General features: G+C 45.6%; 1 protein-coding gene across 2 annotated transcripts in view; it reads right to left on the reverse strand.

Moving 5' to 3' along the window:
• The window catches only part of Ide (Insulin degrading metalloproteinase), a 247923-nt gene that overhangs the window by 61293 nt on the left and 171928 nt on the right, over positions 1 to 14702 (reverse strand). For both annotated transcript variants that reach the window (XM_075676326.1, XM_075676325.1), the window contains exon 21: positions 3264 to 3375. In XM_075676326.1, coding sequence (XP_075532441.1) covers positions 3264 to 3375 — 112 coding nt within the window. The remainder of the gene's footprint in view (positions 1 to 3263; positions 3376 to 14702) is intronic.

Below are 14702 nucleotides of genomic sequence, written 5' to 3' on the forward strand. Positions count from 1 at the left end.
ATTATTTTTTTTTGTGGAAAAGATAGAAACAGTCAGGCTTATACAGAACAGCACTACCACCTACCGTCGCTTTTCCTTCTTACACTGCACACTTTGCACTGCCGCATTGGATTTTGGTTGCCAGAATTTGTCGGAATGTGATGTGGGAAATGGGCCCACTTTGCTAATTCAAGGGACATGGGCATCGAGATATGCACACAAATGTTCTACAAATAAAATAAAACTAAAACCACCCTTGAAAACCACCCGATAACAATAAAAAATTCTGACAAATGTAATGCTCAAGCTCTTCAGTTGCAATGCTACATTGAATCCTCCAATGGAAGCAATGGAATGGTTTGCAAGAGGTGCAGACTTCCATAGAAGTTAAGCAACTTCAGAAATGTATTTATTGTGAAGACCTGACATTTTCCTGAGCTGCCGCACCGCAGCTTTTGCAATGAAAATAAAAATTGCTTTACATATTGTGAGACTAAATATGTTGCTTCTGTGGTTTGACTACCTCATCATCATCATCATCATCATCATCATCATCATTTATTGGCCCTTAAAGGCCCCTGTTGGGGTATTACATAAGGGGGTGGGGGCATATGTAAGAAAAAGGAATGCAGAAACAGTAATTTCGAATTACGAAATAAAAGAGACATTCAGCTAGACACGATAGGTAGGATACAGCGACATTTTAACAAAAAATTCGCAGTTACAGCTTTTCACGATTCGCCGGGTTTATGAACGAGCGGGGCTCGAGGCGGCCACCGTTAGAGAGATGCTCCACAGCGTGGTGGTGATGAACGATGACTGACCGCGTAGCAGCTGTGCTCGTCGGTGTTTATTTGGTGTGGTGACCAATGCTGCCCACCGAGCCTGGCAGGTCAACGAAGATTATGCCCGAGGGGGCGTCACATGCTTGTCACACTACTAATACACTCAAAGTAAAGAAAAGGTATAAAGACAAAAAATACATCTAAATACATTAAACATTAATACTCAAGCTCTTTGTTACTATAAGCCGAAACTTGGAAGGGTTTAAGGTCACTGTTTAAGGTCACTCACTGTTTAAGGTCATACCTATGCTCTCACGTGCAAGGCTTGGTTTTTCACCTAAACAAATGGAGATATCATCATCAGTCTGGTTACGCCCACTGCAGGGGAAAGGCCTCTCCCATACCTTTCCAACTACCCCGGTCATGTGCTAATTGTGGCTATGTTGTCCCTGCAAACTTCTTAATCTCATCCGTCCACCTAACTTTCTGCCGCCCCCTGCTACGCTTCCCTTCCCTTGGAATCCAGTCCGTAACCCTTAATGACCATCGGTTATCTTCCCTCCTCATTACATGTCCTGTCCATGTCCATTTCTTTTTCTTGATTTCAACTAAGATGTCATTAACTCTTGTTTTTTCCCTCACCCAATCTGCTCTTTTCTTATCCCTTAATGTTACACCCATCATTCTTCTTACCATAGCTTGTTGCGTCGTCCTCAATTTAATTAGAACCCTTTTCGTAAGCCTCCAGGTTTCTGCCCCGTAGGTAGTAAGACACAGCTGTTATACACTTTTCTTTTGAGGGATAATAGCAACCTGCTGTTCATGATCTGAGAATGCCTGCCAAACAAACCCCAGCCCATTCTTATTCTTTTGATTATTTCAGTTTCATGACCCGGATCCGCGGTCACTACCTGCCCTAAGTAGATGTATTCCCTTACCACTTCCAGTGCCTCACTACCTATCGTAAACTGCTGTTCTCTTTCTAGACTGTTAAACATTGCTTTAGTTTTCTGCAGATAAATTTTTAGACCCATCCTTCTGCTTTGCCTCTCCAGGTCAGTGAGCATGCATTGCAATTGGTTCCCCGAGTTACTAAGCAAGGCAATATTGCGGATCATGACTTTGATACTGATTGCATATATTTAGATTTTGCCAAAGCATTTGACTCCGTCTCACACAAACTACTTATCTTCAGGCTTAATCAACTTAACATAGACCCCAGTGTACTTGCATGGATTAATGAATTTCTCTCTAACTGTAGTCAGTATGTGACAGCTAACGACTTCTCTTCACCGAATTCTGCCGTAACATCTGGTGTCCCGCAAGGGTCCATTTCGGGCCCTCTGCTCTTCTTGATTTATATTAATGATCTTCCTACTTGCCTTTCTTCCTCAACTGTCCAAATGTTTGCAGATGACTATGTGGTTTACCAGAAAATTACCAACCATGCCAATTATCTCAACCTGCAACGTGATCTAGATAGGGCATTTGAATGGTGTAGTCAATGGCTCATGACATTTAATACAACTAAATGCAAAAGTATGCAAGTTTCTCGCCACAGCACTAATCATTGTCCGCGTACTTACTGCCTCAATAATATTCCATTACCATATGTTGACAGCTATAAATACCTTGGTGTTCACATTTCTTCTAATCTATCGTGGAACACGCATGTCGAATATGTAATGAACAACGCGAATCGCATGCTTGGTTATCTGCGTCGAAACTTTTTTGATGCCCCATCGTCCTTGAAGTTAACACTTTACAGAACCTTGGTACGTTCTAAATTAGAGTACGCATGCGCCATATGGGATCCTACTCAGACTACACTCACTCAAACTCTTGAAGCCATTCAGAATTGCGGAGCACGTTTCACATTCCAGTGTCACATCTATGAAGAAAACCCTACACTTGCCTGACCTTTTGTTGCATGGAAAGTCATCTTACCTTAGGCTTTTTCATAAAATCTATTATTATAACAACGAGATGAAGGACGTTCTGTTTCAACCACCTCATTACATATCTTCAAGGACCGATCATAGCTTCAAGGTGGGTCTACCTTCTTGTCGCACAAAATTGTATAATGACTCTTTTGTTCCTAGAACGAGTGTCGCATGGAACCACCTTCCCTCCACAAGCGCCAGCATAACTGATGACCACAAGTTCAAGATCGCTTTACAAGATGCCTTGTAATATTTTTTTTTTTTGCTGCACGCCTTGCCATTTTTTCCCCACTCCTTTCTGTAGTGCCTTTGGGCCCTGAAAGTATTTTAAATAAATAAATAAATAAATAAATAAATAAATAAATATCATCAGCGAATCACAAGTTACTAAGGTATTCTCCATTAACTCTCATGGGTGCAGCGGTGTCGTAGAGGTAGAGAATCCGCCTCGCGTGCAAGAGGACCATGGTTCGAATCCCAGTGCTGCGCAATTTTCAAACGGATTAAAAAAAATAATAAAAAAAAACGCTTGTTGATAAAAAAGAAATATACATACTTTCAAGTAACTGGTGCTCCCTGTGTCCCACCAGCTCGCTTGGAAGAAGAGGCTTGGTACCCACAGAGGTGTGCAGGCTTCTTTCCACAATACCAACCAGCTCCAAGGCATGCTGCATGTGGCAACACTTCAGTCAGACAAAACTTTATCCAGCTGCAGGGGGAAGCCTCTGCACAAGGCAGCAGCAGCTACCTAAACCTCTCAAAGAATATTGACAAGAAATAGTGTGCACAAGTAAGGGAAGTGGAGGGGAGGGGGGGAGGCTGCTCCTTGCAAAAAATGGTAGCAAAATGTTACAGAAGGGCCACACAATGAATATGTAGCATGTTGCAAAAGGCAAAACTAAAGATTTAAATATAAAAGTGAAGATATATATATATATGCATTAAAGGGGCCCTGCAACACTTTTTGAACATGGCGAAGGAACCACAGCAAATTGATGCAAGACAACGCTTTCATAGTAGCAGTAGTTTTGTTGTAATAAAAGAGGGAAAGGAGCTAGGGAATGAAGGGCCGTGAGCATCATAGCGGCCTCACTTCTCGGTAGACGCCTGAATTGTTCCACGACTATGCGAAAGATGTAGATGAAGAGAGAATAGGTAAGGGAAAGTTGCAATAAATGTAGAAAAAAGTGAAAAGGGAAGTACACTAAAAAAAGAAATGCATGACAATACATGAAATACATGACTGTACATAAAGGTCATGTTCTTCTTATATTTCACATATTGTCATGCAAGTATTATATGCACATAGCTGGGAACATGCGAGATCCCTCCACAGATCGTTCATGTTTTCCTCTGACTTCGTCAAATCCCTGCCTATCTTCACTCACCACATGGTGCAATGGCAACACTCTGCAATTATTTTATTGACTGTATTTCAGATTATGTTGTGAGAAGTCATTACCATGGCAAAAACAATAAAACTTCCAGCAGTGTGTTGGTCTTCAAATTAGTTTGCTCTATAAAGATTACAAAAAATCCCTGCATTGAAAAGTACATTAAACATTTTCAAATTGCACATCTGGGTTTCAAGGACTCCCACCTGCTCAAGCTGTGCTACCTTTTCTGTTGTGCAAAATCATATTATTGCTAAAGTTTTAATGACTGGCTTGTTTAAATTGTGCTTGCATACTCTGGTACCAGTGAAGCCAGTGCATGCCAGTGACGCATCTGCAATCATCTAAAAGTAGGCCAAATTGTTATCTTTAGTTATTCTAGATGAGTTTTCTGCTCTATAAAAGATAAAAAACCAAACGACTGCATCAAAAACTGTAATGAACATCTTCAAATTACACATCTGGACTTTAGGGACTTCTATCTGCTTAAGCTCTGCCACCTTTTCTGTTGTGCAAAATCACATCATTGCTAAAGTTTCATTGACTGCTTTGCAAAAATTATGCTTGCACACTCCAGTGCCAATGAAGCCAGTGTGTGCCAGTGAAGCATCTGGAATCATCTAAAACTAGGCCAAAGTATGATCTTTGGTTATTCTAAACTCATCTAAACATTAGGCATGAATGGTGCATTTAGGCATCTCCCTTGCGGTTACTATACAAGCAGAATGGAATGTACTCCACCAGCTACAGTGCTGAAAATGCATGTTACATTACAAAATGCCTGTGCACTTATTGGCTGCAGAAGCAAAGACAGTCTACACTGAGTGTGGTAAGGTGCTAATCTCTGGCAAACATAACATTGGGCTGCCAGCATCCATAACCCACAATGTACCACCTGCCGAGCGCCCCGGGCAGATCTTTTCCACTGTTTGTGGAGCTGCCCCAAGGCCATGGCGGCAGAGCCTATTCCCAACCCTTCCTTTTCCTCGTGGAAGCCCGCTCTTCGGGCCACTTGTTCGGATGACCAGCTCTGGCTGGTGGACCGTGCTTGCTTAGAGGTGTTGGCCAGGGGGCTCCCGGACGTCTAGGGGCCCAACCACATTTAAATAGATCTAATAAAGTTTTATCCATCCATCCGAAGAGCCACTCAGGAAATGGGTCATTTCAAACAAGACAGGTGTGTTTGCATTACTGCTTTATGTCGCACACAGCCAGGCCAAGTCCATGGCACATGGTGGGTAAAGAAATGCACAAGCTTCCGCATTTAGTGCATCTCTGTTGAGTCATGCAAGAAATGTGCAGTTATCTCTTGAGCAGATACACAATATTCATGCCTCGCTCAGCTATGAAAGCCAGCGTCCCAAAAGTGCGACGTGTTGTACTGAAAGCGACTCCTTTCATTCTACACACTGTGTGTTATGGTGCTGCTGTTAGCCTAGAAACTTCTAGTGCTGCCTCTGCGTTAATACATAAACACCTATAACGATCAACTGTAAAGTAAGTTAGAGCCTCCAAGTTCAGTGAGTCACAATTGCAAAAGCAGAAGTTACTAATAAAAAGAAATATAAAAAGTCTTCTTCTGGCAGAAGAAAGAAGCCTGCCTGCTGCTCACATCCACTTGCTGCCTTGTAGCTTGCCAGCATTGCACCCCTCCTCAAGGATGCTTGTGAACGATCACTTGTGTTTTTGCAAGTGCACTACAATAAGCGTATACTGTAGAATATGCGAGCATTGCACGTAAACTTCATTTTGAAGCCACAATCACCTCAGTAGCAAGAAAGAATGCATCAGAAAGAGATGCAGGAATACACTAGCTCCAAACTAACCAAAAGTAGAAAACATGCACAGATGAAACCAGACGACACTGGACATGAGGCAGGACATAGTGGCCACATGGAACATGAGTTGAAGCCAATCACTCCAACATGCGAGGAGAGCAATTTCTAACCACATGCACCTATAATACTACAGTAGCACCTTGTTGATATAATCCCATTACACACAATTTTCGCGGCATCAATGTTCACAATCGGGAACACAAGAAATTACATAAATAGTTACACTCATATTTTAGCAGCTCATGCATTCCCAGAGAACACGATCTTTCAGCACCAATGGTCAGTATATCGCCGAACTATAATCGCATAACAGGTTTCTTTCTGGCCACTAGATACTATGCAAACAAGAAAAGGCAGGATGCACATGCGACTGAGAACCACAGCTGGCCACCACAGCTGCTTCCTCACATTACTCACTGCCCCGTCTCACATGAAAACATGTTCACATAATATTTCCTATTCCGGTACCAGCAAATCTCCTCCTGGATTGCGATACGCCGCATTTACAGCTATTGCCAACAACCCTTTGCGATAAGAGTCTTCTATCTGTTTTATAGCCCATAGTTCAGTCTGTCAAACTTTTAGTGACTTTGGATGGTATGTTTTCCTGGTTAGCATATTATTTCTCACATTTTTGCCAGCACATCTCAACAAAGTTTTATGGTGTAGCATGCTGTCATGAAATTTTTGTGAGAACATTCCGTGAGAGAGAGTCTCTATGTCTAAATGATTCCCTTAGATATGATGTAAATGTAATTTCAGGGACCCTTCATGAACATCTTCAAAAGTACAGTATCCTGTGGTGCTGCAAAAGCAAATTGTTGCTTATGCTGCCTATGCTGGCAGCAACGGCTCAGGATGAATCTGCTAGATGCTGAAGGCATTAAAGTTTGGCATTGGTATGTCAAAAAGACTGGTAACACTCCTGATGCATTTGAAGCTATTCGGCACTCAGTAAATGTATATACCCTTTTCTGTAATGTCATATGATGTGCTAGCTTGCTTAAAGGGACACTAAAGGTTACTATTAAGTCAACGTGGACTGTTGAAATACCATCACAGAAACCTCGAAACGCTTGTTTCGTGCCAAGGAGAGACTTATTTTAAGAGAAAATGCGTTCTGAAGCGTCCGCGTACCTCTAGCGCAGTTCAAATCGCCCGCCCTCCGATCGAGGAGTACTGACATCATGGTCTCATAGTGATGTTGCGCCATCGGTGAGTAGAACGGCGTCCGCAGACGGCGCTACGGCTTTTCTGCGCAAAACGCGAACGCGCGGCCAGAAACAGAGCCAAGACAGAGCCGAAAGCAGAGCGAAAGCGGGAGTATGGTGGCTAGCGGAAGGAGAAACGAATTACGTCCCACATTACGTCCCACGGCACACGGAGAGTCCGTTTTCGTTAAAATATAGGCTGCGGCGAGCTCGCAGCGTGGTCGGCGTGGTCTATGAGAAGCGACGAGCCTTTTCGCACTCGCAACAGGGCATAAAAATGTGCGAATCGACGCAAAACTCGGCCTAGAAATGTGCTTCGCCACAGCCAGGGCTCAATACGACCCAAGCTGGCACGACCCAGATGTCGTTTCCCGCACCGCCACCAGGCGCCGCTACTATACCTCAAACTCCAGCGCAAGACGCCCATAAGCTGGTACTTCATTCTATGACGCTAACTTCGACACTCATCGCAATGGACCCTGACACCGACAGATTGGCTCCTGATGGTGGGCTCAACTTCAGCGATTTGAGCACCGACGAGCGCGACCTGCTGCTGAGGGCTTGCACTGCCGGCGTCGTTGCGTACTACGACGGCGGCCTCGACCCCGGCTCTCCGGAGCGGGAAAGCAACGAGGGCTTCCCACGACATCACATGGACGTGGCATTCTCGCTGCTTGTTCCAAATGAAAGTTTCGCGAGCCAGCAGAACCCTCACAGCACGACGCGATAACGAAACTACTGAAACTCCAAAGCGTGCGCGGCGCAGAGTCGAGCGCGCAGAGTCGAGCGAAAACGAAACCTTTCGAACACCCATATTACTGAAGGGCAACGTCAAAATGTTATTTTTTCTTAGAATCGAATAGACGTAGACAAGTAGCATTTTTTTCCGTCTTATAATCGACTGAAATGATATTTTTAATACGAGTAGTTGAGTATTAGTAACACAAATTATGAGGAGTCCTTTCGTCATCGGGCTAGTACCGGAATGTCGCTGGGGGGTCTCAAATCGTGTCATGCATTTACCTCAATTTCTCGGTTACTAAAGCTCTGTTCGCGATTATATTGACGCCTTAGACGTTCTAGAACATTGCTCTACCACTTTAACTTGAGTTTCTGGTAACCTTTAGTGTCCCTTTAAAGGACCCCTCACCAGGCCTTGCCATTTTGAGCTGACGAGTGCCATGCATACAATGGGTGCTAACGATTGTGTCTGCCAAGTATTACATCGCTATGCGCCGCGGAAAAAGCTGAAATTTCAAACCGAATGCTGCTTGCCCTTCTCCTCATAGGCACTGCACTCCAAGCCGAAAGGTTGACGTATATGTGCAAGTGTGCCCATGTTTGTGTCTGTGTTGTGACGTCACTCATAGTGACACGTCACTTCGAGAATTATTCAAGACAACATCAGTTATTTGTGTAATCTGTTGCTTCAATAGACAAATTAAAGTTTGAAAAAATAATAAAATACACAAACTGAAAATCTGCGTTTTTGCTTTACTTCGTACCGCAGAAAGAGAGATGTACTTCCGTTTCATCTGCTTGTTACCCTGTCATGCAGTCCCGTGCGCAGACACCAAAACTGTCGTTTTCTACTGTGTTTCAGCACGTGATCATGCTCTGTGATCTGCTTGTGTCTGCCTCAGTGTTTGTGTAGCACTGACTTATATCGCTGGTCAGGTGTTCTCGTGCACAACGAACAAAATCGTGCCCTGCGCGAATCAAGACAAATGCAACAGCTCACGCATGACCAACCCCACCTAGATAGCACAAGGCCTTTTCACTCTGACCCATGACGTCATGTTACCTGGCCTGACTGCCATAGAATCTAATGGGGATGCTCCCAAGTAGGCAACACTGTTTTTCACGTCACCGCATCCATCACTCCAGCCTTGTCAATGGCAATTTCGGGCCAGGTAGTGTGACGTCATGGATTGGAGTAAACAGGCCTTGTGCTAAGTGGTGTTGGCACGACACTATAAGCGGAAGTGAGCTGCACAGCAAAAAAGTTGGGTAAGAAAAATGAAAGCAGGGCCTGTGACATATGCGTCACACGATCCTTGAGCTCTGGTATGGGAGAATGCAGGGAAGGGATTTCACTTGCGGAGTCTAGATGTGGCAAGTGGAGAGAGTATCTCTTTTGGCAGTGGCACTTGCCTCCCGAAATTGTGGGTTTGCAGCACTGAAATATTTCTATCTCGGCTATTAATGAACCAATCTGAAATATTCTTGTAGCAGAACACTCCCTAGGGGGCAGGTAACAACTTACAGTGTACAACCAAAATTTGCTATGTGGCCTGGTGAGGGGCCCTTTAAGCGCTGGGTTACATTAGAAGTGGTACACACTTGATTTCACTCACCATCGTTTACATTCACTCTACCCTTCTATGCAACTACCCCTGCTACCTGGTCTTCCCCAAAGTAAAGAAAAACTACCTTGTCACTTACACCTGGGCATTGCTACCATTGCTACCATAAATGCAGGCCGGCTACCTCGTCCTGCTTGATGTACAGGGCGCCTTCGATGGGTTGCCGCATTCTACGATCGTCAGTGCGCTGCACGAGCTCGGCATCACCGACCGGCTACTCGACTACGTGCGAGCCTTCTTGTCTGATCACACGCTTCAGGTGCGCGTTGGAGGTGCGCTCAGCCGGCCACGCAGTGTGTTTTCTGGTGTTCCGCAGGGCAGTGTTTTGAGCCCCTTTTTGTTTAATCTTGCCCTCGCGCAACTTCCGGACTACATCCCAAAAGCGATGCCGCACGAAGTACGGGTGGCAATCTACGCTGACGACATCGCCCTCTTTGCGACTGGCCCTACTCAAGACGACATCGCCCTCTTTGTGACTGGCCCTACTCAAGTCGGCTATCAGGTGCGTGCATCTGTCCAGACTGCAATTGACGCGGTGGACCAGTACATGGGAAGCATCGGCCTCCAGCTGTCGGCGACCAAAACAGAGGCACTACTGGTACACCCACGAGGAACGCGAGCACGTTCCGAAGTGCCACCGCTGACTCTGCGCCGTTGCCCTCTCCTGTGGCGCAAGAGCGTCCATTACCTCGGCCTGCAGATCGACTGCCGCGTCAACTTCAATGCGGTCGTCTCCCACATCTGCAAGCCATCAAGGAAAGTCACCAGCGCCGTGGGCTCTCTTCTCGCGCGTGGACACAGATGCACGCCGCAACTCGCACTGCGCGGTGTACAACTCTGTGGCCACATCCAGGGCACTCTACGCCCTCCCCACCACCAACGCTCGAGCAGCTAATTGGAATGCTATTGATATGGCGCACCGTACTGCGGTGCAAGAACTATGCGGTCTCCCTCGCTCCTCCCAAGTAGGGGCGACACTTGCGGAAGTGGGCAACTGGCCGCCATTGCTTCGTGCACGAAAGCAAGCGCTCCACCACATTGAGCGCCTGCAGCGCTCACCACAGGGCCAGCAGCTTGTCTGCAGACTCCACTCCCTGCCGAACTCAGGAATGGGCAAGCACGCCACAGAGTTCTCAAAGCTCATCGGGTCGTCGCCACAGTTCGTCTCCCTGCCGTACTACTCCGGTCTGCTCGACGTGAACATCGCGGTGCCTGGCGTCGCATCGAAGCGCCGAACTGCGGTGTGCGCCATGAGACAGGAGACCGCCTCCCTACTGCACGAGCGACTGGCAGCGCGATTACTCGTCTACACCGATGGCTCGGTGACGCCGGACGGGTCCGGTGCTGCGGCTAGCACGGCACCGGACATCTCGGAAACGCGCCAGTGCCGACTGCGCTTTGCCGCGTCGTCGACAGTGGCCAAACTCGCCGCCATCGATCTCGCTGCCGACCTCCTTTTGGAACATCCGAACATTGTGTCAGCGGCCATTCTCACCGACTCTCGTGCGGTGCTTTGCATTCTGGCCAGGGACTACGCCGGAGTGCCTCTTGTTGTTTGAGTTGGCTGCAAGCTGTGACACATCGTGAATCAAGGCTGCGACCTGGCACTTCAATGGATACCCGCACACATTGGATTGCCAGGCAACGAGGAGGCTGACACCCTCGCCAAGGCGGCGCACGGTGAGCGCTTTCCCCTCACCCACTTGGTGACGAGCTTCGACGCGGCCAAGACAGCGGTTTTGCGCAGCCTCACTACGCAACACCCCGATCGGCGCGTCGCGGCAAGAACGCCCCCGCGCCTGCTCCCGCGTGTGGGCCTCTCTCGGGCTGACTGCGCCTTCCTTCTCCGCCTGCGCATCAGCTGCTAAAAAACAGCGGCGCGCACACACAGGCTTACGGGAACCGGCAGCCCCGTGTGTGGTAGGTGCGACGACGTGGAGACACTGGAACACCTTCTGCTTCACTGCCCAGCCTTCGGGACCGAGAGGGAGGCTCTGTACACCTCCTACCGCCGATGTGGCTTGCCATCCACCACCCTGCAGTGCCTACTCTTCCCCAATGCTCACAGTTCCATCACCAAGTGTGCATTTTCGGTATTGATGGAATTCTGTGAAGCAACACACCTCAGAGCGCGGTTGTAGGCCCCGCAAACGCTTAGCTACATTGTCATTTTTTCTTGCTATTCCAGTCTCTCTCTCCTTTTTACTTCAGGTCACTATCTCCATCTTTTTCTCCCCATACCCCTTCCCCGTGCAGTGCTGTTGAGGTGTCCTCCTGTGAGAGACAGTTACGGCACTGCACTTATCTCTTCCATTTCTCTTTAAATATCACTTCACACACACCATAAATGCCTAATAATTCTTGTAAGGACAGACTGTACCAATTAGAATGCCTGGGGTTGCAAAGAAACAGTAGAACATCTTCTGGTGCTGTCCTTAGACAATAAAAGGCTCGTCCTCCACACCACACTAAACCAGTGAGATAGAAGACTTTTCTCATCGAGCAAGATCTTGGGAGCATGTACTCGCATTTAACAGCTGCAGAAGGCCCCAAAAGCGCAGCTGTGATTCGTAAAGGTAACTGGATTGAGTGAACACCTGTTATACAGCGCTCCTATTACATTGCCAACCCTATTGCATATGAGCTTTTGACTTTCTTTCCATCTCTAAATCTTTTTCTCCCCCTCCCCCTTGTGCAGGGCAGCCAACCACGTTCAGTCCAGGTTAAGCCCCCTGCCTTTCACTTATACTTTTCTTTATATGTACTACATTAGGGGTGTGCAAATAAACATATTTCTGAATCAAATCAAATATTGAGTCAAAATACCAAATATTTTCTCCTTTCATGAGAAAGTGAAATACAAAATTCTTGCGGTGCTTATTTATATCTAATACATGCATGTAATGCCGTTCACAACTGAATGTCCGGTCAACTGAGAGGCTTGTATATGATAAACTTCTTTCAGTTATTTGGTCCATCATGACATTGGCAGAATTAAAATAAGTAAACGGCATGTCACTATATGCCCGACTTGTACATGTTACAGCAAGAAAGTAACTGATTACAAGTGCAATTACTTCATTCAAAAATGTAACTGATTACAGTCACCAATCTAATACAGTCACCAATTACTGCACCACGGAAGTAACTGCATAATAACTCAATGGTAATCGATTACCTGATTACCTCTACATTACTTTTCTTCGAACTTCAGCATAGATGCAGTAAACAGAATGAGCTGGACTGGCACTTTCACTGCGTCCTCTGCAGTCATTTCATACATTGATTATCTGTACTAGAAATTGCTTTTAAAATATTTTGTCAGTCATCTTCCTTATTTTTTGTTGTGAAGACTTCAGAAGCGACACTGAAAACTTTATTGAGGAGGAAAAAGTGGGAACGACGCAGAGCTTAGCCAGTTCGTTTGATGTGCATGCGGTAGGGCGGTGTATACGGATTTTGCAGACAAGATTGTGGCTGCTCAGGATCTGTGTCCTCTATAATGCGCAACACTTCATTGCTGCTGGGATTTGGAAAAGACACTCCCGGGTGGGCCAATGAAAAGCTGAAAAATCATCCATATGTGATTTCGTGGCTATAATATCCTAAGTGGCCTTTGCTATGGAGACATCGCAGCACCTGTTCAATGCATCAATGAAACAAAATAAGGAAACAAATACTAAGCTGCCGAGCTTGCCTGTTTGAACATGTGTATTTGCGAGGCTTCTGCCTGGCACCATCTCGGGCATTTTACTTTAGTTTTCACCAAAATCAGGTCCTCGAAGTGTGCATCGTTTGTTACACCTTAGTTATATGTGATTGGTTACTGAAAACAGTAACTGAATTATGGTGAGCGTGACCCAGTAAACATTGTAATGGTTAAATTACTAAATTACCAAGAAATGACTGATTACAAGTAATTGATGATGATGATTAATGGGGTTTTATGGCGCAAGGACCAAGGAAGGCCAAAGAGCGCCAGACAATGGTTTAATGTAGTAGAGTTTGTGGTCAATGTCAGAGTGAATATGTGCATGGCTGTATAGAAGCCTAAAATCATTTGCTGTGGAGTGCATAAATTATATGTTTAGGTAAAATTATGACAAATGATATATAGGGTGTACAGTGACAACTTGGTCAAAAATAAAATATATGCTGTGAAAAGATGGTATACAAAAGTATGTGGTTGTCAGTAGCTATTGCCTTATCGGGGCATTTCGGGAGTTAGGCCCTGGAGGCGTGCGCTATCAAAACGCTAATATCGCAACAGCGACTTCACAAGAGAAGCCGCCTTATGAACTTTTGGATTTGATAACATGCAACAAACTGACTTCATTGAAAAAATCTACTATTGATTTCATGTTCAATAGCGGTTCATTACTCAAAAGCATTGCTGGATGAAGAGGGATGGATTGTGTGTACACTAGAGGAAAGTGTTTTTTCCTTTGACCGTCTACTTCTTGGCACTCCAGTAGGACATGGATGACAGTCAGCCTCTCGCTACATTTAGCACAGACTGGAGGTTCATCGCCAGTTAACAAGTAGTTGTGCGTGCCGTACGTATGTCCTATTTCCAACTGTGTTAAGAGGACATCGGCTGCCCGTGATTTTGGTGTTGATGGCCAAGCACCTAATTGAGGTTTTATTTGTGGTCAATGTCAGAGTGTATATGTGCATAGCTGTATAGAGGCCTAAAATCATTCACTGTGGAGTGCGTATTGATGGCCAAGTGCCTAATTGAGGTTTTTTTAGGTGAAGCTTGTTAGAGGCTTCAGCATCCCAAAGGTGTTGCCAATAGCTACTCAGTTTTCTTCGCAGGAAAGGTTTCAGGTCTATATCTGTGACAGTTATAAGAGTGTTGCGAGGTTTCGTTGCTGTATATGTAGCGAGTTCGTCGGCAAGCACATTCCTCTGAACACTTCTGTGGCCAGGAATCCTGCATATTACGATACATTGTTTAGAAGCATAAACAGTGCTCAAAAGTGAATAGAGTTCCGTTACTACAGAATTTCTGTACATTGGTGGCGACAATAAAGCCTTGACTACGCTTAATGAATCTGTAACTATAACTGCCTACTTTAATTTTATGCATAACATGCTTTACAGCCGACAAAAATGCATAGGCCTCCGCAGTAAAGATGCTTGTTAGTGGGTGCAGAACGTCCAATTCCGAAAAAGATGGTCCA

This window comes from Dermacentor variabilis, unplaced genomic scaffold, assembly GCF_050947875.1.
Source record: "Dermacentor variabilis isolate Ectoservices unplaced genomic scaffold, ASM5094787v1 scaffold_12, whole genome shotgun sequence".
Lineage (NCBI taxonomy): Eukaryota > Metazoa > Arthropoda > Arachnida > Ixodida > Ixodidae > Dermacentor > Dermacentor variabilis.